The 26,008-nt window shown below is 39.8% G+C and overlaps 2 protein-coding genes across 3 annotated transcripts; one reads left to right on the forward strand and one right to left on the reverse strand.

Moving 5' to 3' along the window:
• Positions 1 to 21: 21 nt before the first annotated feature.
• On the reverse strand, positions 22 to 13,096 carry trim25l (tripartite motif containing 25, like). 2 transcript variants are annotated; one of them, XM_079841916.1, is made up of 20 exons: positions 12,325 to 13,096; positions 10,229 to 10,324; positions 9,888 to 10,121; positions 9,078 to 9,237; positions 8,939 to 9,004; positions 7,554 to 7,592; positions 7,432 to 7,470; positions 7,299 to 7,340; positions 7,122 to 7,187; positions 6,973 to 7,041; positions 6,844 to 6,900; positions 6,567 to 6,635; positions 2,949 to 3,008; positions 2,790 to 2,861; positions 2,646 to 2,705; positions 2,130 to 2,201; positions 1,682 to 1,699; positions 1,489 to 1,554; positions 1,311 to 1,376; positions 22 to 1,209 (listed from the first exon to the last, which is right to left on the reverse strand). In XM_079841916.1, exons 1-20 carry the CDS (start codon positions 12,976 to 12,978, stop codon positions 635 to 637), a joined length of 2,580 nt encoding a protein of 859 aa, XP_079698042.1. In that variant the 5' UTR covers positions 12,979 to 13,096; the 3' UTR covers positions 22 to 634. The 2 variants fall into 2 exon arrangements, with proteins under 2 accessions (XP_079698042.1, XP_079698041.1); XM_079841915.1 differs by having other exon boundaries at positions 6,844 to 6,903; positions 12,325 to 13,094.
• Positions 13,097 to 13,614: 518 nt separating this feature from the next.
• Positions 13,615 to 25,167, forward strand: LOC307140483 (C-type mannose receptor 2-like; the record flags this gene model as incomplete). Its single annotated transcript, XM_079840041.1, has 12 exons — positions 13,615 to 13,755; positions 17,219 to 17,245; positions 17,371 to 17,641; positions 17,841 to 18,188; positions 18,267 to 18,641; positions 18,721 to 19,098; positions 19,870 to 20,160; positions 20,329 to 20,673; positions 23,589 to 23,954; positions 24,166 to 24,561; positions 24,852 to 24,928; positions 25,087 to 25,167. The coding sequence occupies 12 exons, from the start codon at positions 13,615 to 13,617 to the stop codon at positions 25,165 to 25,167; spliced, it is 3,096 nt and encodes a 1,031-aa protein (XP_079696167.1).
• Between the last annotated feature and the right edge of the window lie 841 nt (positions 25,168 to 26,008).

Consider the following 26,008-nt stretch of genomic DNA (forward strand, 5'->3'; position numbering starts at 1 on the left):
TTTGATAACTGCACAGGAGCTCAAAATATGCTTTTTATTAATGTTCATTTTATGTTTACAACATTAAGTATTGTAGTGACAGTATGATTCATTTCCCTTATTAAATTATGCATAAATTACATTTGATTTAATGTATATTAATAATTGTTAATAATTTATATTAGTAATTATTTGCCATAAACATACAATCCTGATAAAACAAAGTTTATTCCAAATGATTCTTATTACTGTGGTGTGAATTAAATATTATAAAATTAAGCATGTTTTGTACAATTTTTACATTGTGACATTTATTTTTTTGACAATTAAGCAAAATTACATCCCAATTCGAATTACCATAAATAGAACGCAATATTTTATTCACATTTAAAGTAATACGATTTTATTATTATTGCAGAATTTATTAAAACATTTATAGACAGTAAGATTATCATTGCTGTATTGCAGAAATTAAAGCCATAATTGTATAATGAGAATTGCAAACAAAAATTGAACTAGAAGCATTATGGAAATGTGAATTTGGAGGGGGAAATGTGCTTAATTTTATTTATATTTTTTTTAATTGTCTTACCAATAGACTTGATTTTCTTTATGCAAAATATAATATTGCGGTGAAATACGAGATTCGCTCCGTTCACAAGGGACAGATTTTAATGCTGTCTGACGTGGAGCTGAACTGCCCCATGGCAAAATCTAGCCCCACGCCGACCCCACAGCCCACTCCGAACGCAGGATACAGCGGGGGTGGGAAAGACCCTTGAAAGGTGTGAAGAGGAACCAGTTCGTCATCCACGCTGTAGAAAGTCAGAGTCCCTGCGGGCCTGTCCAGAAACACCCCTACACGAGGGCTGTAGTTCACAGGGATCTCCACCTTCTGATTGGCGTGCATGGCTGCGCAGCACATGTCTGACAGCTCCAAGCTCCATGATTGGCCGTTATACCCAAGCCCCGCCCCTGAATCCGCTCCTTTGCGAGGCATGGAGCCAATGACCACACCCAGAGAGGAGCCACGCCCCCTCCACTCCACCTCCCAGTAGCAGCGGTCGGAGGAGAGGGGCTGGAGACAGAGCACCTGCGTCCAGCCGTCGAAGCGCTGAGGGAGGTCGGGGTACGCCTGAGACGTCTGCTGAAGGGTGGCTACGGTGTCTCCATCAGACAGGACCAGACGCCGATGGGCTGTGTTTGGATCCAGGGTCAAATCACAAGCATCTAATGGAGACAGAGAGGGAAACCGATGAGAAAGTGAGCCTGAAAAAGAAGGAAAACCAGATAATCGGATGTCGAGTTCTGTGTATGAGGAATAAACTCACATTGCAGGATCTCGTCTCTGGTCCTGGGCTCTGGGGCCTGAATACTGTCAATGTTAATTTCTCTCACTGTAAAGAAAGAAGAAAACAATCAGTTAGCTATGAGAAAATATGATCACAAATGTTCAAATCTATCTATCTGTATCCATCTATCTATAGTGTATAAACTGTAAATGCTGACATGTGGGGAAAGCAGGATTGATGAAGGGATTGTCAGTAGGTGAGTCCAGGAACAGAGCGGGATTCACTGCACAGAGAGAAAGACAGAAACAGTGAGACAATAATGAGTTTTCTCCTTTATGTAACTCATTTAATAACCTCACCATGACGGAATAGGAAAAGCTACAACCAAAATAAAAACCTTCTAACATTACCTTCTGTTGGCTCTCCCCCTACAGAGAAAGCAGAGATATTATCGATGTTAAAAACAGTTGTGCTGCTTCATATTTTTGTGGAAACCATGATGCATTTTTTCAGGATTCTTTAATGAAGAGAAAGTTCAAAAGAACAGAATTTAAAGTAGATATTTTTTTTATCATGCTTGAATAAAATTATTAACAAACAATTGTGTGTGCTTTATTAATTTGTTTATTTTAATAATGTTTTATTATTTAAACAGTATAATTCTAGCTTTTCATGACATCTCTCACTTATTTCACTTGTATAGTATTTAAATCTATACTTTATAAATTATGTAGATGGTAAATTATTAGAATTAATAAAGTATTGCAATTGCAAATTATTCACATTTATAAAGTATTTAAACTGTAAAGTATATTTTCAAATAATGCTTTAATCATCTGCGTATAATGATTGACTTACAGACACTGGCAGAGGCGGGGCTACGAGGCATCGCTGACTCCGCCTCCTGTATAGTGGGTGTGGCCTCTTTCACTGTGAGTGGTACAAATGTGACATGATCAGATCATGTTTCATTGAATATTTTAAAGATGTAATGTTGACTGATGGCAAGAAGCTTTTTTTATTTAAAAGGTTTGTGAAATCTCAATCTAGTGGAAAGGTTTTGCTCGGTGTTGTCTGAAAACGACACACCATAGCAGACAAAAATAAGGACATTTTGAGGTACTTGACATATATTTTTTTTGACCACAGTTCACATGAGACTTTATGAGCAGGAAATACAGGTGTTTATCTGGATGCTAGACAAACCAGTATGACCAGTAAAGATTTCTTGACAAGCCTTAGCTTGGTTTCTTTGCGTGTGGGTTTATGCGACTCCATTTAGGGTACACGTTTGTCCCCAGAAGTTAGTTCTATCATAAATCTATAATTTGTCGTCATTTAGATTGCAAAGTAAACGTGTTTTCTTGAGCTCACCTGTGTCCTGTCTCTTCTTCCTGTTTCTGGGTAAGAGAGAGCTCAGACTCCATCTGTCCGCTGATGAAGAAGAGAATGAGGAAATTTAAGAATAAAAACCAACATGTTATTCTGGTGTGTCGCTCATGAGCTGATGTCACTCACATTGTCTGGCCGGCTGCTGTCTGTCCGCAGCGTTTGATCTTTGCTGTGAGGGACTCTGACTTTCTCCATTTGCTATTAGAAGGAAAAAACCATATACAAACATGCTATTTACAAAGAAGTCTGTTAAATGTTAATAATCGGACATGAATCAAATTTCACCTTGCTCTTTGTCCTCTTTCTTCAGTCTCGGTCTCATTGAACTCAAGCTCCAGCGGTCCGCTGAGAATTAAAAGAGAGAGAATTACCTTTCCCACAGCATTTAAGCAGGCTCGGGTAACCCCACTGCTTAAGAAGCCCACTCTAAAGCCCAATTTATATTTCTGCGTCAAGTGTACGCCGTAGCTACGTCGTAGGCTGTGTGTTGCACGCGTAGCCTACAACGTACCCTGACGTGCACCTCAACGCGTGTAACAACGCATCAATTCTATGCGGACCGCAAGCGCTGTGATTGGTCTGCCAGAACCCCTCCCTCAAGGGTACACATGCTCCCTCTGCATAATACTGCGCGTCGCCGTGGACAAGGACACAGAAGAATAAACGAAAATCTAATGGGTGTAGAGGTATAATATATATATATATATATAATATATACGGCGAAGGTCCGGCGCAGAAGTATAAATCAGCCTAAAATCCAGCACATCTAGAAAATTCTTCAGATGCCAGATCTTCAGATCTTGCAGCTCCCTTCTTCCATTCATTGCCAAAACACTTGAACGAGTCATTTTCAACCAAGTCTCTACCTTTCTTACACAGAACAACCTCCTGGACAACAACCAGTCTGGTTTCACAAGCGGACACTCAACTGAGGCTCTGAGACTGGCAAGAGCAGCTTCCAAATCCTCAGTACTCATCTTGCTTGATCTGTCAACTGCTTTCGACGCAGTTAACCACCAAATCCTCCTGTCAACCCTCAAAACAAGGGGCATCTCAGGAACCGCACTCCAATGGTTTAAGTCTTACCTCTCAGGTAGTTCCTTCAGGGGGTCGTGGAGGGGTGATGTGTCTAAGTCACAGCATCTAGCTACTGGGGTGCCTCAGGGCTCAGTGCTTGGACCATTTCTCTCTCCATCTACATGTCATCACTAGGATCTGTCATTCAGAAACATGTTTTTTCCTGATGACACACAACTCTACCTCTCATTCCAACCAGAGGATCCGATGGTAGCTGCTCCCATCACAGCCTAGCTGACAGACCTTTCTTTCTGAATGAAGGACCACCACCTTCAACTAAACCTTGCAAAGACAGAGCTGCTTGTGGTCCCGGCCAACCAAACACTCAATCACAACTTCTCCATTCAGCTAGGTTCGTCAACCATAACTCCATCCACGACAGCCAGAAACCTTGGAGTTGTGACTGATGATCAGTTGAACGTCACAGAACACATTGCTAGAACTGCCTGGTCCTGCAGATTTACCTTTTACAACATTAGGAGGATCAGGCCCTTCCTTTCGAAGTGTGCTACACAACTACTTGTCCTACAGAACAAACACTGGCTCGGCACATTACTCCCGACCTACGTTCCATTCAGAAGTTTGTGTTCTGCAAGTGAACGACGCCTTGTGGTGCAGTCTCAAAGTAGGGATGAAACGGTATGGAAATTTCACATCACGATTATAGTGACCCAAATGATCACGGTTATCAATATTATCACGGTTTTCTTCAAATGAGATGAAAGTGTTCAAAAAGAACCGATGAACACACTTAAACTATTTCAACAAGTTTTATATTTGAAAATCAACAAACAACAAATAACTAAAGCAGCTCTTTGCACTTTTTTAAGCTAGATTCTGTGGGATTTCCTTCCTTATAATGGCCGTCATCAATAGCAACGCATAATGCATAAATAATAATCATTTTTCGTAAATATAATCTCTAATATTATCTCTGTAAATATATTCTCAAGCAATATTCTCATCAGTGTTCAGCAATGATGCATTTAAATCTAGCATATTTTGTGTAAGAGCCCAAACAGTATCCTAGTGAAATAATGCATATCCATATTTCCATATGATTTGACAGTTTATTTGATTAAATATCAAAATGTGTGTATCATACCTGACACCTAAATGATCATTTTACAGTCAGTTTTATGACTGTCATTCTCTTCAAATGCTATTGAAGTTTGAAATGTGTATAACGTTACCAATGTTGTGTGTAACTTTAGAGACGGTCCCTAAATTCGCCAGCGTTATGCCAGTCATATCAGATGCACTGTGGTTCTGCTGTGTTTTTTTTTTTATAACTATTTTCGCTGCTGAAATAGAACAAAAACAGTACACCACTGTATGATGAATGAATCTCTTGCGTACATCGCACGTTTATCTCTGCTTTGAGTGTAGATTTCAGTGAGAGCGGCGCGCGCTCTGAACAAAACTCAGTGTAATTTGAACGCCTCTGATTATTAGATATCGCATTCATAAACTCACTCAATAGAAACACGTGTAAGTGGTTATAATGCGCAAAGCGATTATAACTGATGGCTTTTGAGAAGGCTATAATAAGTTCAACCGCGAGTGGTAACTGTTAGTGTGCAGCCGAAATAACGTTACACCCGCAAATGGCGGTTGTTAATGTCAAGCACTGATTATTATCCCTTAAATGTCACCCTAGTCTTGTCTGAACTTGTTTGTTCTTTGGCTCAAGCTTCACGTTATTATTTCCCAGATGTAGTTTTTGTATTGAGGTCAAAGTCAACTTGCCTTGCGTTCGTAGTTTTGAATGGATCCCCCTGTTACAGCGACTTTCTTCTGGCATGTTCTGCAGACAGGGTGACCATCTTCGATTAAGTTTTCCTCAGGACTTTTGTAAAAGCCAAAATGACCACACCTCAGATTTGTTCCTTTTAGAGGCTGAAAAATCTCCCGGCGCTGTCACTGCCTTCTGCCATTTCTCCTCATTCAGAAAACAGCTCTGGGCTGTGCCTGCGTCAGACTGACTGGACAAGATTTACCGCGAGTTTTCACAATCGTGATAATCACACGCGGTTTTAATGATAATTAAATTTTATACGATATTACTAACCGTCACTAAATTTTATCGTGGTTTATCGTGAAACCGGTAATCATTTCATCCCTATCTCAAAGAGGCACAAAATCACTTTCACTGACCTTTACCTTGACTGTTCCCTGCTGATGAAAGACCTGCCTTACCATTTTCAGCTGAAGACCTGTTTTTTGGCAACTACTACTCTATTTAAAAAAAATTAAAACTTGCTACGTGTACTGCGTTGGACTAACTGGGACTGGTCACAGCACTTGCATATTGTTGCCCTATTGTTGGTTAAATTTGATAAAACACTGAGGCCCGGATTCACAGACAGGGCTTAGATTAAGCCAGGATTAGGCCTTAGTTCAGGGGTGTCCAATCCTGATCCTGGAGGGCCACTGTCCTGCAGAGTTTAGCTCCAACCCCAATTAAACACACCTGAATCAGCTAATCTAGGCCTCCTACTTCCAGACAGGTGTTAAGGCAAGTTGGAGCTAAACTCTGTAGGACAGTGGCCCTCCAGGACCGACTTTGGACACCCCTGCCTTAGTTCAATTAGGACATTTAAGTAGCTTTTATGAACGTTCCTTACAAACAATGGCACAATGACATATTTTAAGATCTGTCCGTACAAGTTACTTTCAGTTAAAACAGCTCAAACAGTCTGGGACTATCTTAAACCCTGCCTGTGAAACCAGGGGTGAGTGGGGTCTGAGACAACATTGAAAGCCTTTCATTTAAACCTAAAGGACTGTATGCTGGTTAGAATGTGTTTGTGTGTGTCATTTCACCTTGTTCTTCATCACGTGTGCTTCTGCTCTGGGTGCTTTGACGTCTTTGAGAGGTCTGATTTTCTCTTTCTATAGAGATAACAGAATCATGACTAAAATCATATTGATAAAACACACAAAAATGAACAATAACACATGAAGGGTGAATAGCAGGATATGTTTGAATAATATTTCCCTCATAACTGCCTGTTTTTCATGGCCGGTAAAAAATATTTATTTTACCGGCCATTGGCAGGTGTTAGTTTTAGGATATGACACTTCGCCCAATAAAACTCACCCTGCTCTCTGTTTTCTCCTCTCTGTCTCCCTCTTACTGAACTTAAACTCCAGGTGTCTGCTGAGGAATCAAACAAACAGTGATCAAAACTACACTGGACAGATGTTTGTCTTTATTGCTCTTTCTCACCTTCAGTGTTTTCTCTTTCCTCTCTCCTTTGCGTCTCTCTTGGTCTCAATGAACTGCGACTCCTGTCGGCTGCAGAATGAGACAAACTATAAATGACAAACTACAGATTACAGACATGCATGAGTAAGAGTGTGAGACGTGTGTCTTACCCTCATCTCTCTCCTCTCTCGGGGATCTTGCTGGTCTTTGGGAGTTTGTAACGCCTCTGTTAACTGCTATACAAATGTTGATATAAAAACTATTGAAAATCCAACATACAGTCACACAAACTCATTTTAAAGAGTCAAAGAGTTCAGTCAGATCACTTTGTGAGCAAACAGTCTCACCTCTTGGCTCACTGTTTCTCACGGGTTGTGGACGCGTGTTCACTGAAGAAAGAACAAAAAACTACTTACAGCACACCTGATATTTGATATTTGAAATTAAATTAGATTAGATTAGGAACTTAAAAGTTTTTACCAGATCCTCGTGTGCTTACTGATGGCAGTGGTGGGGGTCCTAAAAATATTCCCATACATTCACATACATTAGCAATTTTAAGACAAAAAACAATGCACCGGTTTTATCCATGGTTTTCGTACCTTGCGCACGAGCAGCTTTGCCTCCTTTTCCAGAAAACACTGTGAACCAAAAACAGGGTAAAGAGCTGAGAAGGTTACTAGACAAATGACAAATGAAACCTATAGAAGAAACTAGGACTCAACCAACCATATATTATATTTTGATATCATTATTTGTAATTTTAATTCATTTATATATGTATATATATATTCACACACTCACTGGCCACTTCATTAGGTACATTAGGTATCTCTGTCATGGAAACTAGCATGTATAAACCTTAATTAAACAATTCAATAATCAATCAAAAAGCAGTTAATAAGTGTATGACATTATGCTGCAGCCACTTTGGACCAGCGATTTGGAAAATGGATGGATGGATGATTCAGCTGCGGGCACCATCTTCTGGTCAGACGCGGGAACTCATTTGCCACGACCGTGCATTATGGGTATACACTCGTTATTGCAGTGCATTATGGGATTGAATAAGTGCACTTGATAATGTCCACTATGGTTTCGGACACCACAACAAATGGCCCTCAAATATTGCCCTATGTAAAGGTATAGGGGGCGATATCGGACACAGCCATGGTCAAGACGATCTGCTGAAGTTCAAACTGAGCATCAGAATGTGGAAGATGTAGAACGGTGATTGAAGTGACTTTGAACGTGGCATGGTTTTTGGTGCCAGACGGCCTGGTCTGAGTATTTCAGAAACTGCTAATCTACTGGCATTTTCACACACAACAATATCTTTACAGAGAATGGTCAGTAAAAGAGAAAATAGCCAGTGAGCTTGGGTGAAAAAGCCTTTTGTATGCCAGAGGTCAGATAGAAAGGCAACAGTAACTCAAATAAGCTCTTGTTACAACCGAGGTCTGCAGAAGAGCATCTCTGTAATATGGTGTGGAGGATATTTTCTTGGCACACTTTGGGCCCCTTAGTATCAATTGAGCATTGTTTAAATGCCACAGTCAACCTGGGTATTGTTGCTGACCATCCCTTATGACCACAGTGTACCTATATTCTGATGGCTACTTCCAGCAACATAACACGCCATGTCACAAAGCTCAAATCATCTCAAACTGGTTACTTGAACATGACAATGAGTTCACTATAATTTTATTATAATATTTTATAATAATGTATTTATTATAATACATTTATTTTATATTGTTTTATGTATTGTTATAATTGTTTTTATGCATATGACTGGCATCCTTTTATCTGTCTGTGTTTTTCTTATCTATATTGTTGCTTTGGCATTTGTCATTCCACTACTAAAACAGATAATTTGTTGACAAGTTACCAAAATATGGAAGTTTGTTTCCACCACAGAATAAAAAAGCAATTAAGAGTTATAAAGTCAGAGGTGTGAGATAAAAAGTCAAATGCAGTCACTTACGCTTCATTATGCCTCCTGTTTTCTGGCCGTTGCGGTCTGCCACTGTGAACGCTGTGGTGTTGAACACTGAGGAGAAACACAGATAATGACCCTCCAGTGACCCTGTACCTGACAGCATTAGTTCAGTGTTTGTTTGTACCTGTCTTGTTGATCTTGTCCAGCTCCTGATCACACATCTCCTCCACTTTCTCCCTGAGCTGGACAATGACGCTCCTGGCGGGATCAAATGTGGCTTCAGGGTTTGCGGTCACAGCTCCCAGCTCTCCCCCCTCCAGCGGACAGCACAGAGACTGATACGTCTGTGGAGATGAGAACAAGAAGATGGGATCAGAGACAGGTTTTGCGTCTTTTTGTCCCTGTTTACACCTGGTATTAAGAAGTGTTTTGGTCGATCGGATCACAAGTAAAATACAGGTGTAAACGGGGTCTACATTTTTTTTAACTTGTCCACTTTTGACCACTTCCAGAGGTAGACGAAAGAAGTTGCTTTCATGGTGTAAACGCTCACGTGGTAGGACGTATTCGAACAGCCACAAAAGACGCCTACTCTCCGCCTACTGACCTAACGCGTAAACATTATTGGAAGCGCGCTAGACAGACGGGATTTAAACTTTGTCGGCTGAAGACCCAAATTTAGTTTGAAGATGAAAAACGTAACAAGCACAATGTTCTCACCATTCTTGATTTCTTTTACAAAAGAGACGGATTAAAACACCAGGTGTAAACGGGAATGTGTCTCCCTCGTCTACAGGGCCTTTGACAAGTGGCTTTTTAGAATTTTTGGAAGAACCTCAAACATTGGTTTTGTAAAACCCCACATGTCCCCAAAACTGATTAAACCAGTGGTTCTCAGCCCGGGGCCTCAACAAACTTCAGCTATTTTTGTGGACAATAGGGAGGCCTTGAAGTCAAAAAGGTTGAGATCCACTGGATTAAACTATCATCTGACCTTCAGGAAGTAGATATTGTCCTGGCAGTTGATGAGCTCTTTGAGTTCTCCATCTTTTTTCTTCAGCTGTTTGACTTCGGCCTGCAGTTTGGTCACCACGTCCTGGGTCTCGTTGAGCTTCTCCTGCCCAGTGGAGACCATCACGTCCTGGAGCAGCTCCAGCATCCGCTGCACTGACTCCTGGAGCTCAGACAGGACCACGTCTGCATCGGCCCGCACCATATCTGAGGACCGCTTCCCACACAAACATTTACACACAGTGAGGATCCTAAGAAGACTGGAATTCATACGAATATACTTATATAATGTTGTTTTGTTTTTGGGGTGTCATAAATATTTACCGTGAGCGTGTCTAAGACTTTTTTCATGTCTTTCAACTCTCTCTCTCTGTCCTGGAGTCTCTGATGGTTCTCAGACAGAACTGCGCCCAGCTCTTTCTAATTCAACAACAATGATTACAACACAAAACAAGTGTTCAGAATAGACTGGAATGTGGACTGGAATGAATATGGAGTGGAACAAGAATAAACCACACTTGCACATAAATACAGCACTTCAAGCTAAAGTTGAAGATGAGTCATGTTTTTCACACCGTGGCAGTGAAAGAGCATTATTCTGAATGATGTCACTACCTTGCATACATGATCATTTTTCAGGTTCACTGACGTTATGACAGATGTCAAAAATAAAAATGTAATCAAAGCAGTTGTTATGAAAATGGAAAAAGCTTGGCATTTGTGCACCTTATAGAAATGTGCTTTAATAAGAAAGGTTTGTAACCTGTATATTTGTATGCACATACTGATTTTGCAGAATTAGACACATTATTTTGTTGATCCTAGAACAACATTCCTGTCTGAAAAATGAATTCTAAACCTACCCATAAGTTATCCCTAAATAGAAGAAAATAATAGGTATATTTAAGTAGAATAACAGTAGCCCTTTATTTTACAGTCCTGTACCCTATGTGCGTATACTATATGTACTTAATCAAGCATTCTGCCTTAGTTCAGGCAGGCCACGTAGTCAAGCTCCGCTATCAGCTGATTGGCAAATTCCAGCTCCGCCCCTATAAGCAGATCCGATTCCTATGCACTCAATTGGCAACTCTCAAACAGGACGCCCTATTTAAGCGTAGCTTCAGTTCAATCTGCCTGCTTGGCTGCTTCGGCTGCACGCTGCTTTGCAACCCACCTCCACCCCAGCTCCGCCTTAAACTGTGTTTAACTTAATCAATGTCATTCTATTGTCATTGATGCATACTCTGTTCTAAATGGGGGATTTACTCTGCCCTCCCAGTTTAAAAATGGGAGGTTGTCCCCAGAATCTGCTGCTGTTCCCTTTCTTGGCTTTCCATGGAGCTCATGAAAAGGATGGGGAATTTAGAACAGAGCCATATCGCCAAATGTACATTTTTGCAAAATATGCCAATAAAAAGTTGACTAAAAGTTTGCGGTGTTTTTGACTTAAGTGGACCTGACTGAATTATAGTAATTGCAATTACTCAGTAGGCTAATAACTAGGCACTAACCCTGAACCTACCCCTACTACCCCTAAACTTAACCTTAACCTCTTAAACTCCGAGGACCCTGTTAAGGATTGATGGAATGATGTCATCAAGTATATACTTTAAATTTTAAATGTCTGTGGAGGAGCTCTGACCTCATATGTGGTACCATTAAAGCTTAGAATGTCTACTTTCTGGAGATGTGCATCCCTTTGGCATTTGTTTTACACAAAGTAACTTACCCAAATTGAAAAGGTTCCCATACCCACAGTGTTCTAAATAAATAATTTTGGTGTTGTTATACAGTTACATAAAGCACTGCTAAAAGTGATAAACATTTAAGTATATGTTGTCTGCTGCGCTGTAATAAACTCTACAGAAAAGAACCGCTTTTTGATTTTTTGGTTATAAATTCATTTTTAATTTTTTTGGGGTTATATATTCATTTTTGAAAGTGTATATTTCAGGCCCTGTGTGCTCTAGCACCCTGTAGACAGTTTTGGCTGTTCCCAGCATATGTCAGCAAACACTGGAAAAAGAATTTTGTGACACTGGGATATTGCATTTATACCACTGTATATGGGGAGACCTGTATATAGGAGATTTGGGTAGGCGGAAATTACATAAAAGGTTCCGTTTAGCAGTGTTTTATGTAACTTCAAAGGGTTTCCTGTCAAATGACACCTAAATTGTGTATTTAGACCACTGTATGGGAAGCTTTTCAATTCGGGTAGGCCATCCTAGTCCCAGAGCTTAAGAGGTTAACCCATAGTTACCTCATATTACCCAGACTGTAAGTACACATACTGTAAAATAATAAAGTGCACAATGTTAGGGTCACCAATGCACCAAAATGTACCATGTTAGACTCCTAGTTATGAACCTTTAACAAGTTGATTTGATTTGTTTAGATGTGAATGTGGTTCCCACCTGCTTCTCCGAGCGCTCTGCCTGTGTGGACAGGCTCTCGTGGCCCTTGTGCTGGTTACTGGTGCAGAGCCAGCACACGTACATCTGGCACGAGCGGCAGTAGAACTCCTGCAGGTACTTGTGCTCGGGGCAGATCTTCTGACTCAGGTCAGCGGTGGGCGCGATCAGCTCGTGGGTCTTCAGCTTGTCCTGCGTGTCATGGGGTTTCAGGTGAGCCTCGCAGAACGATGCCATGCACACCAAACACGTCTTCACGGCCGCTTTGGGCTCCGGGCAGCGGTCACAGGGCACGGCGGAGGCTGGCAGCTTTTTCGAAGACCCTTTTTTCCGCGTACGCGCGCGCTCAGACGCGGAAGTTGCCGCGCGCCGGGCGCTCTTGATGGACTCCCGCCCGGAGGTGTTCAGGCTCCCGCGGCGGAGCTGCTCCACGGCTTCGGCCAGCATGGTGTTCCGGCAGAGAGTGGGACGAGGGTTGAAGGTCTGCCGGCATTCAGGGCAGCTGTAGGTGCCGTTTTTCTTGCCTTCATTATCCCAGTAGTCTGCGATACAAGCCATGCAGTAACTGTGACCACACGGGATGGTCACAGGGTCAGTGGGCAGATCCAGACACACGGGGCAGTTAAACTGCTCCTCCGTCCACACACGACCACTCATTCCGAGGGTGTAAATTCAAATGCAATTATAAAATAAAGTTGAACCTAATCTCCTCCACACAAACACACACAAACCTGTGATTGAGTGTGAATGCTCCGGTTTGACGGGCTGTGGGTGAGACACTCACTGAGCAGGTTTGGGGAGAAAATCAGGCCCTGCATTCCTTTTCATTTGCATTACAAGTAGGCCAATATGTCTAGGAAGTAAATAAAAGAATAAAACCAAATAAAGTATAATAAAAAAAAGCTGCAAGCAGCGATGAAAGGGTCCTCGCACATGCAACGCCACCCGGTGGCCTCAGGAAAAGCGCGAATAATGGGCGACAGGATTTCACCCTTAGCGGGGGCATAGCCCTTACCGCTGCTGATATAAAGGCTATATAAATAGCACAAATGTGCTCATAGCTGAATTACATTAGTTTAAATGAACCTAAAACTACACATTTTACAGTCTTTGTTTTATTGGTTATGATGTTACCTTTAATCTTTTCACTCATAATTTACTTTTTCTTTAAACAATGCCATTATTTCTATCATTCATTCATTAATATTTTTTTCTGTAGTAGGCTATGCAGACGTGGTCCTGTCTGAGCTCCAGGAGTCAGTGCAGCGGATGCTGGAGCTGCTCCAGGACGTGATGGTCTCCACTGGGCAGGAGAAGCTGAATGAGACCCAGGACGTGGTGACCAAACTGGAGGCCGAAGTCAAACAGCTGAAGAAAAAAGATGGAGAACTCAAAGAGCTCATCAACTGCCAGGACAATATCTACTTCCTGAAGGTCAGATGATGGTTTAATCCAGTGGATCTCAACCTTTTTGACTTCAAGGCCCCCCTATTGTCCACAAAAAATTTCATTAGCATTGGTATGACGTATTGAATTGTAGTATTGTGAGAACACAGTACTAGCCTATAGTCTATATTAAACCAACACAACCGCGCGGACTCTCCACTCGGTGGCAGAAACATGCAATATCTAATCATGAAAATGCTCACACAACACTATGAAAAGGTAGCATGCAAAGATTTTACTGCAAGGTGTTAATTTTGTATTACCTCCAGCAACTGTTTACTTGAGGGAGAAACATAAAATATATCCTCAAAACACAAACTTGCAAACCATTATAAGCAGCAAATATAAACACAATCTGCGTCTGTGCTTTCTCTGTATAGTCTCCTTAAGGCTGCATGTGAAGTCCTTCTAGCTCTTCCGTCCCTGTCTTCACATGTGGTTCCTTCACTTCCTTTTCTTTCTCTCCATGCACTGCAAGATGAATAGGATGAAACAAACCTACTATAATGGTGTGTCTACTGCACAAAATTAAATGCATAAACATATTAAAGTAAAACAAAAACCACACTAACCAGTTCTTTACAAATTCATAACGAATTTAAATAAACATTACTCCCATCTTCTCTCTACCCTTTCTTCTTTCTCATTAGCCTAGGCAATTGGATATGGTTCAAAGAATAGAGAGAAAGTGAACCCTAACCCTAACTTACTTATTAGGGTAGTTCTAATAAAGGGAAAACAAGTTCTGGCACATCAATATCTTTTTCCATTTTGAAGTGTTAAAGAGATTGGAAAAATTGGGAAAAAATACCATATTTTGGAACAACATAATGGTGAGAAAATGTCAGAATTTGTATTTTATTTAATTTTTTCAGGAGAGCCACACTGATAGGACAAAGTCAATGGCATCTTTTTATGAATGAAGGCCAGTATCACTGATACTAATACTGATACTGATGTCTCTATGAAATAGACCCTCCCCCATTTTAAACATTAATTATAGCCATTCAACATTGTACCTGTATGAGTTTCTTTGTTCTGCTGAACACAAAAGAAGATATTTTAATGAATGTTTGTAACAAAGCAGATAGAGCAAACATTGTCTACCATAGTATTTTTCCCCCTACTATGGTAGTCAATGGTTGCTCTTTCTGCTTGGTTACAAACACTCTTCCGAATATCTTCTTTTGTGTTCAGGAGAACAAAGAAACTCATACAGGTTTGGAACAACTTGAGGGTAAATAAATGATGACAGAAGTTTATTTTTGGGTGAACTATCCCTTTAAAGGAGCGGCTTCCAGACATAAACTTGTCCAGGAGGGAGGTGGAGCAGAGGCGGAACCGGGGGCGGGATGGAGGGTCAGGCTCATAGAGCAGAAGAGGGCCTGGAGACTCAGGCAGAGTAGGCAGCCAGGGCGAAACAGGCTGGGTAGATGACCAGGCCGGGCAGGCGGCCAGGGCGGAGAAGGCTGGGCAGATTTGTTTATTAAAATTTAATGTCAGAATGTTTGAAAATTATGCTTGAACCATACTGTACAGCTGATCAAGTAAAGCAGATGAAACAATAACAAAGTTAGACTCATTATACCAGAGATTTTTGAGTATGAATGATATTTTGATTTGTATATGAAATGTGAAAAATGAATGAAAGATGATGATATATATTTGAAGTCTCCTTAGCCTTTATGGTATCACAGTTGATTGTCATTAAATGTACAAAGATAATAAATCAAACTAATTAAATCTCATAGGAAAAAAAAGGGAAAATAAGGAAAAATGACAACATTTAGTGTGGCCTAATTCCTTTGCATGGTTTATAGCTATTATCAGACTAGTTTATGCACAACCAGGACTTCCACACACAGGCAAAATATGGCATTTGAACACAGCACTGTTCTTAATAATGTATGTAAAATAAACAAACAAATACAAATATTTTTCAAAAAAGGGCATCTTAGCACGAGGCATCTGGACCATGAGTGAGATCAGACATGGGTAATGTGAGAAATGTGAGTGTCAACAGATCTTCCTTTTTACACATTGGCTGCCATATACTCCAGATGAATATTAATGTCAATCAATGACAGCAAGGAGCTCAACACTGCACAGTTGTGTCTTTTTTTCTTTTTCTTTTTAAAGAATTTTCTAACAGACAACAATTCACATTTCATCTCCAGAAAGAATTTATAAGGTGAGGTCTTACCGGCAACTTTACAATGCATTTCATTAAACCTGTCCATTAAGTGGGATGGGCAGCATTCCTGGACGGTGGTTTTTATGGTTGACAAAGTGTGTCGAGTAAATGTAAAGTGGGTAACACTTTAGAATAATGGTCATTAGTTAATGCATTAACTAACATGAACTAACCATGAACAGTACATTTGTTACTGTATTTGTTAACGTTAGTTAATAAAAATCCAGCTGTTCATGGTTTGTTCATGTTAGTTCACAGTGCATTAACTAATGTTAACACGATTTTAATAATGCATTAGTAAATGTTGAAATTAACATTAACAAAGATAAATAAATGCTTTATAAGTGCAGTTTATAGTGCAGTTTATTAGTTAATGTTAACTAATGTAGTTAACTAATGTTAACTAATGAACATTATTATAAAGTGTCACCAAAATGTGTATTGGATGTTGTCCACTCTACTGTTTGATGAATAAGCCTACTGTGAATTCGGACATAGGCCTACTTCTCAATCAAAACATGAGGTTTTATTTGGTCTTGAGTTTTTAGCTATTTAGAAATGAAATTGTGTTCCTCTACTTTATGGTCAAAATGATCATGTGAAATGGCACAGCTGTCTTTAAAAATAATAATAATTTTCTAACAGACAACAATTCACATTTCATCTCCAGAAAGAATTTATAAGGTGAGGTCTTACCGGCAACTTTACAATGCATTTCATTAAACCTGTCCATTAAGGGACAGCATTGTCCCACTGGACGATGGTTTTTATGGTTGACAAAGTGATACAGTGTGACGTTTATCATATATTAAAATATATCTTCATAGCTTTTAGTGTTGCAGTGCATCACAGACTTTGACGATATATTATGTCCACAAACCAAGACGTCTGCACTCACAAGTTCAGAAAGTTGGAAAAAGGATTGTTAAATAACTTGTTTCATGTAACAAAAGAATGTGAAATGTTCTCCCAGAATATGTTTATTCCAGCACCTGTGTGACCCAACGGGTTTCTTGATGGCAGTTGTGTTTATAAAAACGATCCCACCCACATTTAGTGAACACTATAAATATGAAGACAGTCAGGTAATCTATAACAAAAGCAACAAGAGCAAGAGAAAAGACGAGGCTTCAAAATAAAAAGGTAAACTGTCCTCCTGACATTTAAAACATTTAAGTAATAAATCGTGAAAATAGAACACATGGTTTGATTGATTTTTGTACAGGTTTTACATGTGCTTAATCTTTTTTTCCACAGCTATGTTTCCATTGCTTCTGTTTTCAGGTAAGACAAAGTTATTCATTTACACTGACCCGTTTGGTTCTTGTATTTTTTTTTTTTTTTTTTTCATTTAAAAACTAAACTGGTGTTTAACAGGTTTTATCACCTTCACCTTGAGTGTTCCTCAGTTTGTCTTTGTGAATGAAAACAAGACTTGGGCAGAAGCTCAGAGATACTGTAGAGACAAACACACTGATCTGGCCATCACTGAGAATGAACAACAGGCCATCCAGTTATTGGACACAGTGAATGATGATTCCATTGATTTGGCCTGGATTGGACTATATGATGATCTGAACAGATTGAAGTGGACTCTAGAGGACAGTGATTTCTTCAAGGAGGGAGAGAAAGACTTCAGGAACTGGCAAAACCCTGGACCAAGCAGTTATGGAGGACAAGGTCTCTGTGTGTATGTGCATATGTATAATGGGATATGGGCTACAGAATACTGCTCCAATACAAATCCTTTTATCTGCTATGATGGTGAGCAGTTTCATTAATGTGTATATAGGGCAATGAAAAAACAATCAATTATGTTTAATCATTCCGAAATAATCCACTGTCACTACTAATGCTCATTAACATATTAATGTTCTAGGAAGACAGAATGCCAGTGCTACTTATGTTTGGGTTAACCAGGACAAAAACTGGACTGAAGCTCAGAGTTACTGCAGAGAGCATCACACGGACCTCGTCAGTATCAGGAATGAGAGCGAAAATCAGAAGATGCGGTTTTTCTTCCAGAATAATGATTATTTTTATGATGATGTTTGGATTGGACTGTACAAAACCAGATCTTGGTCAGATCAGAGCAACTCTTCATTCAGTAACTGGAGGACAGGACAGCCAGATACTGCAGGATCCTGCACTGTAGTCTCATTCAGTGACTCTGGGAGCTGGACAGATGAAAACTGCGGTTATGCATTTCCTTTCATTTGCTTCAGTGGTGAGTAGAAGTAGTAGAAGTCTTAATAGCCAGGACTATCAAAAAATTGACATGCTAAATTTGACACTTTCTCCACAGTGTCGTCTTTGACATCATCCCATCAGTATCATTTTGTGAATGTGTCTAAGACCTGGACTGAAGCTCAGAGATACTGCAGACAGAATTACACCGATCTGGCCACCATTGATAACATGGAGGACATGAACAGTCTGATTGACACAGTTAATGGGAGTTGCAGTGGTTCAGCCTGGATTGGACTGTATGATGATGTGAACAGCTGGAGATGGTCATTGGAAAACAATGATTTCTATCAGGAAGGAGAGAGAGATTTCAGGAACTGGCATCATGAACCAGACAATGTTGGGGGGAAAGAACTGTGTGTTTACATGTATTCTAATGGAAAATGGTTTGATGCATCATGTGGCATCACACAGACAATAGTTTGCTATGATGGTAAGGACATTTTCTTCTTCTATTCTGCAGTGAGTATTTCTGTACATCTATTAAATGTGTCATATATTTAAAATTACAGTTGGACCGAATGGCACTCAGAGTTACATTAGAATCAACGACAGGAAAACCTGGTCAGAGGCTCGTAGATACTGCAGAGATCATTACACAGATCTCCCCAATGTAAGAAATCAGACTGAGAACCAGAGGATCCTTGAGAGTACAGGTGGAAATAGTGTCTGGATCGGACTGTACAGAAACAGGGTTTGGTCAAATGGTCAGATTGCCAAATATGAAGACTGGAGACCACAAATTCCCTATTCACCACAACAACCAGATAATGGTCAATATAATCCCGGCCAGTGGTTTTATCAGCAATGCACTGCCGTATCATTCAGCCATTCAGGCCGATGGACTGATGAGGACTGCTTATCCAGAATGTCTTTCTTCTGCTACAACAGTGAGTTTTATGTTTGCTCTTTTTTTCACTTACGATTTTTACACAGACCAAAAATGTTATAGACAGTACAAAAAGTGGTATTAGACGTCAATGTATAGATATGTAGACAATGCAGAAGAGCTGAAGGCCACTATCAGAGCAACCTGGGCTCTCATAACAACTGAGCAGTGCCACAGACTGATCGACTCCATCCCACGCCGCATTGCTGCAGTAATTCAGGCAAAAGGAGCCCCAACTAAGTATTGAGTGCTGGACATGCTCATACTTTTCATGTTCATACTTTTCAGTTGGCCAAGATTTCTAAAAATCCTTTTTTTGTATTAGTCTTAAGTAATATTATAATTTTCTGAGATACTGAATTTGGGATTTTCCTTAGTTGTTAGTTATAATCATCAAAATTAAAAGAAATGAACATTTGAAATATACCAGTCTGTGTAATGAATGAATATCGTATACAAGATTCACTTTTTGAATGGAATTAGTGAAATAAATCAACTTTTTGATGATATTCTATTTATATGACCAGCATCTGTATATAAACTATTTACCACATGAATGTTTTTAATTTGCACAATGCAAAAGCTGTTTTTCCAGTTGTTAACAACAATTGTTGTTAATACAGACATGACGATTTTAATCATTTTAGTTTTAGTTCACATTTAGTTTTTTAAAATGACATTTAAAGAAATCTCCACAATAAAACCATTCATGATATATTGGTGATTGCAGAGAAGAATACAATTTATTTCTCTGTTCATTTTAAACTTACAGGAACCTGCACACATTCTTCATGCACCCATCAGTATCATTTTGTGAACGTGTCTAAGACCTGGACTGAAGCTCAGAGATACTGCAGACAGAATTACACCGATCTGGCCACCATTGATAACATGGAGGACATGAAAAGGCTGATTGACACAGTACGCAGGACTTACTATGGCAAAGCTTGGATTGGTCTGTATGATGATCTGAAAAGCTGGAGATGGTCTCTAGATAATGCAGCGTTAGAGGGAGGATTTAAAGGCTGGCTCGTCATTGAACCAGTGAACTCAGGTGGACAAAGTATGTGTTTTGTGTCATATTATTGGGCAACATGGAGTGAAGCCTTTTGCTCCTCTACACATCCCTTTGTTTGCTATGATGGTGAGAACTGCTGTTGACTTTTTAACATTTTCAGAACAATACATGTATGATACCATGATATATCACATAAACATATATTCCCTGCAGGAAGAGTGAATGCTAGAGCAAGTTATGTGTACATTTACGATTACAAGAACTGGACTGAGGCTCAGAGTTACTGCAGAGAACATCACACAGACCTCGTCAGTATCAGGAATGAGACTGAAATCCTCAAACTTCAGTCATTATTTTGGTATTATTCCTCTTATTGGATTGGACTGTACAGAACCAGATCTTGGTCAGATCAGAGCAACTCTTCATTCAGTAACTGGAGGACAGGACAGCCAGATAATGCTGGAAACAGTGAATACTGCACTGCAGTGTCATTCAATGACTCTGGGAGCTGGACGGATGAAAACTGCAATATGGCATTAGCTTTCATTTGCTACAGTGGTGAGTAGATCATTCAGACCCCAGCAGAGTCTCGCCAAAACATACACTCTCAGCTGTCTGTGATATTATGTCTTTACAATCTTTACAAAAAGATTACATTTGTTAACATTTGTTAACATGAACTATGTGAAAAACACTTCTAAAGCATTTATTATTATTAGTTAATGTCAATTTCAACATTTAACATGAGCTAGCATAAATGTATTCATCTTTTTTAACATTAGTTACATATAGTTCTATTTGTAACTATGTCACAGTTAGATGATATGAATGCAGAATCTAAACACAAGCAGTTTTAGTTTTTATGCACACAGAACTCAGGAACAAGAAACAAGGGATCCACTATATATTAGGTGGCCTTAACTACTATGTACTAACATTTAAATTAATAATTTGATACAATGCACTTTTTGTATATATATACACATGTTTTTACATTGTACTTACATTCTAAATAATTACCTGCATGTTATTACATCTGTAATTACATTTATAATTACTCTGTTGACACTTCCCTTCCAACTAACCTTACCCATACCACCACACCTGTCCCTAACTTTACCCTTCAACTTACCCAAACCACCACACCTGTCCATAACTTTACCCTTAAACTTACCCATACCACCACACCTGTCCCTAACTTTACCCTTCAACTTACCCAAACCACCACACCTGTCCCTAACTTTACCCTTAAACTTACCCATACCACCACACCTGTCCCTAACTTTACCCTTCAACTTACCCATACCACCACACCTGTCCCTAACTTTACCCTTCAACTTACCCATACCACCACACTTGTCCCTAACTTTACCCTTAAACTTACCCATACCACCACACCTGTCCCTAACTTTACCCTTATACTTACCCAAACCACCACACCTGTCCATAACTTTACCCTTAAACTTACCCATACCACCACACCTGTCCCTAACTTTACCCTTATACTTACCCAAACCACCACACCTGTCCCTAACTTTACCCTTAAACTTACCCATACCACCACACTTGTCCCTAACTTTACCCTTAAACTTACCCATAACACCACACCTGTCCCTAACTTTACCCTTAAACTTACCCATACCACCACACCTGTCCCTAACTTTACCCTTAAACTTACCCATACCACCACACCTGTCCCTAACTTTACCCTTAAACTTACCCATACCACCACACCTGTCCCTAACTTTACCCTTCAACTTACCCAAACCACCACACCTGTCCATAACTTTACCCTTAAATTTACCCATACCACCACACCTGTCCCTAACTTTACCCTTAAACTTACCCATACCACCACACCTGTCCCTAACTTTACCCTTAAACTTACCCATACCACCACACCTGTCCCTAACTTTACCCTTATACTTACCCAAACCACCACACCTGTCCATAACTTTACCCTTAAATTTACCCATACCACCACACCTGTCCCTAACTTTACCCTTAAACTTACCCATACCACCACACCTGTCCCTAACTTTACCCTTAAACTTACCCATACCACCACACCTGTCCCTAACTTTACCCTTAAACTTACCCATACCACCACACCTGTCCCTAACTTTACCCTTAAACTTACCCATACCACCACACCTGTCCCTAACTTTACCCTTAAACTTACCCATACCACCACACCTGTCCCTAACTTTACCCTTAAACTTACCCATACCACCACACCTGTCCCTAACTTTACCCTTAAACTTACCCATACCACCACACCTGTCCCTAACTTTACCCTTCAACTTACCCAAACCACCACACCTGTCCATAACTTTACCCTTAAATTTACCCATACCACCACTCCTGTCCCTAACTTTACCCTTAAACTTACCCATACCACCACACCTGTCCCTAACTTTACCATTAAACTTACCCAAACCACCACACCTGTCCCTAACTTTACCCTTAAACTTACCCATACCACCACACCTGTCCCTAACTTTACCCTTAAACTTACCCAAACCACCACACCTGTCCCTAACTTTACCCTTAAACTTACCCATACCACCACACCTGTCCCTAACTTTACCCTTAAACTTACCCATACCACCACACCTGTCCCTAACTTTACCCTTATACTTACCCAAACCACCACACCTGTCCATAACTTTACCCTTAAACTTACCCATACCACCACACCTGTCCCTAACTTTACCCTCAAACTTACCCAAACCACCACACCTGTCCCTAACTTTACCCTTAAACTTACCCATACCACCACACCTGTCCCTAACTTTACCCTTAAACTTACCCATACCACCACACCTGTCCCTAACTTTACCCTTAAACTTACCCATACCACCACACCTGTCCCTAACTTTACCCTTAAACTCACCCATACCACCACACCTGTCCCTAACTTTACCCTCAAACTTACCCATACCACCACACCTGTCCCTAACTTTACCCTTAAACTTACCCAAACCACCACACCTGTCCATAACTTTACCCTTAAACTTACCCATACCACCACACCTGTCCCTAACTTTACCCTCAAACTTACCCAAACCACCACACCTGTCCCTAACTTTACCCTCAAACTTACCCAAACCACCACACCTGTCCCTAACTTTACCCTTAAACTTACCCAAACCACCACACCTGTCCCTAACTTTACCCTTAAACTTACCCATACCACCACACCTGTCCCTAACTTTACCCTCAAACTTACCCAAACCACCACACCTGTCCCTAACTTTACCCTTAAACTTCCCCAAACCACCACACCTGTCCCTAACTTTACCCTTAAACTTACCCATAGTATGTGAAAATATATATTTTGATCCTCTTATTTGGTCTACAAACATTCTACAAAGTTCATTAGTTCCAAGTCCAAAATGTCCTTACAAGTAATCTTTATGATGCGATTGATTTTGTAACTTTTATTCATCCCCTTTTCCCCACTTTGACAGCATTATCATCATCCCATCAGTATCATTTTGTGAATGTGTCTAAGACCTGGACTGAAGCTCAGAGATACTGCAGACAGAATTACACCGATCTGGCCACCATTGATAACATGGAGGAAATGAACAGTCTGATTGACACAGTTAATGGGAGTTGCAGTGGTTCAGCCTGGATTGGACTGTATGATGATGTGAACAGCGGGAGATGGTCATTGGAAAACAATGATTTCTATCAGGAAGGAGAGAGAGATTTCAGGAACTGGCTTCGTGAACCAAACAATGGAGCGAATGAACTGTGTGTTTACATGGATTCTAATGGAATCTGGTATGATGTACCATGTCACTACACATATGATATCCTATGCTATGATGGTAAGACATACTCTTCTTTATCTTTAAGATTTGTCAAACTAGGAATTTTCAGTCTGAAGTGTTCAGTATTTTCTTAAACATTTAACCCCATAATTCTTGAGAGAAAAATGGTTTTCATTATTTGATTTATTAGTGATGTTAGCTATAAATTTGATATACAATTTACAAATAAAAATAATTTATTTACATCAACTAAATTATTTTATTTTAGGTAGAGGAAACTCCTCTCAGAAGTATGTTTTGGTAAATGAGAGAAGGACCTGGGCTGGAGCTCAGAGCTACTGCAGAGAGAAATACACAGACCTGGCCAGTGTGAGAAATGAGACAGAGCATCAACAGATACTGAGTATTACACGTTATTATTATGGTCATAATCGTTATTCTGTATGGATTGGTCTGCACAGAAAAAGACTGTGGTCAGATCAGAGCAGCTCTTCCTTCACATATTGGCTGCCTAATACTCAAGGCGTTGCTGCACAACCAGATAATGGTGGAAGTGTCCCAGGACAGCAGGGAGATCAACACTGCACAGCTGTGTCTTTAAAATACTTTGGGCAGTGGACAGATGAGAGTTGCTTTGCCAGTTTGCCTTTCTTCTGCTACAGTGGTGAGCAAGTTTACCTTCTGTTGTTAAATAAAAGGGAAAAAAACAAGGAAATTCATTGCTCACTCATTTGTGTAACTCTGTAACTTTTATGCTAATGCCATGTCTTCTGTTTGCTTTCTGGTGCACATGGCCATCATGTTGACCCATCAATTCAGATGTATATGGTACGTTTCTGCTGTTTTCAGTCCAAAATGGGTGTTTCCCAACATACATCAACATCACCGGATTGCATTGTTTGTATCCATGCACTACTGACCATTTTTATCTTTGTTTGTTTTCCTACTGATCAGTGGTGGGACTGAGAGTGAAATTTACAAGTGTGGAGAACCTGTCAGAGTCTCAGATTGAAGAGCTGGTGATTATAAAGGTGAGAAACATTTCAAAACATGAGGATTTTCTTTTTTTTTGTACATGCAAAATAAATAAACTACTTTAGAACAACAGCATATTATTATTATTATTTACCGATCTTTGTAATATATTTAGCTCAAAAATATCTCACAGAGAGCATTTCACATGTTTCAGATACAGGAAGAATTTATCAGACAAGGACTTCCCAGCAACTTCACCATGCAATTGAGAAACTATCGTAAAATGGCACCGTGAGAGACAACGACAGCATTTCTGCACACAAGCACATGTTTTTAGGGTTCATGTTTTTTTGTATTCTGCATGTTCTTTGTCCTATTGATAATATACAATGTTGAATGTCACATGATTGTTTTGTATTCCATATTAACATTTTTAACAAATATAATACTATAGATGACATTTTAAGTTCCCTTTTTTTTATTCTTGTTTGTCAGGCTATGATGACTAGGCCCCCCCAGTTTATTATACAAATATAATAATATTTGTTAAATAACAGTTGTTTAAATTATTTTAATGTAATTACAAAATTATTATAACATCTCAAATACTAAAATATAAAATTTGTTTATTTTCTATGATTTTTGCATGATGCTTGATGAGTTTGATTGACAGCTGTGTTATTATTAAGTGTCAGGCTGTCTCATGTATGTCGCGCGGCTCGTGCCTGTGAGTTCATGAAGTGTGTTTACCTCTTTGATTAGCTGATAATTTGCAGTTGTGTGATAGATAAACAGCAGCGATGCAAAATTCTACAAAAAGGACTTTTAAAAACTCACATTAAAGCGGGAGAGAAGAGAACCCATCAGGCTGACAGTAACATAAAGACTTTTCAATTCCAAGCGCAGGTTAATTCTGTAAAGTCAGGAACACGCCATCAGTGTCAGTTGTGATAGGGTAGGCGTAAGGCGTGTGGGTGTGGCACTACGTTTTGACGCATTTTGACCTGAGGTTCTAATCCGACTTTTGCCGAACTCGCTGTACTTCCTTTTCCCATCACATATCAGATCAGAAAGGCGTTTATTTTCAATTAAAAATGAAGAAAATATTCGAAAAGTGGAAATAAAGTGTCTAACGT

This window comes from Gobio gobio, assembly GCF_949357685.1.
Source record: "Gobio gobio genome assembly, chromosome: 17".
Classification (NCBI taxonomy): Eukaryota; Metazoa; Chordata; class Actinopteri; order Cypriniformes; family Gobionidae; genus Gobio; species Gobio gobio.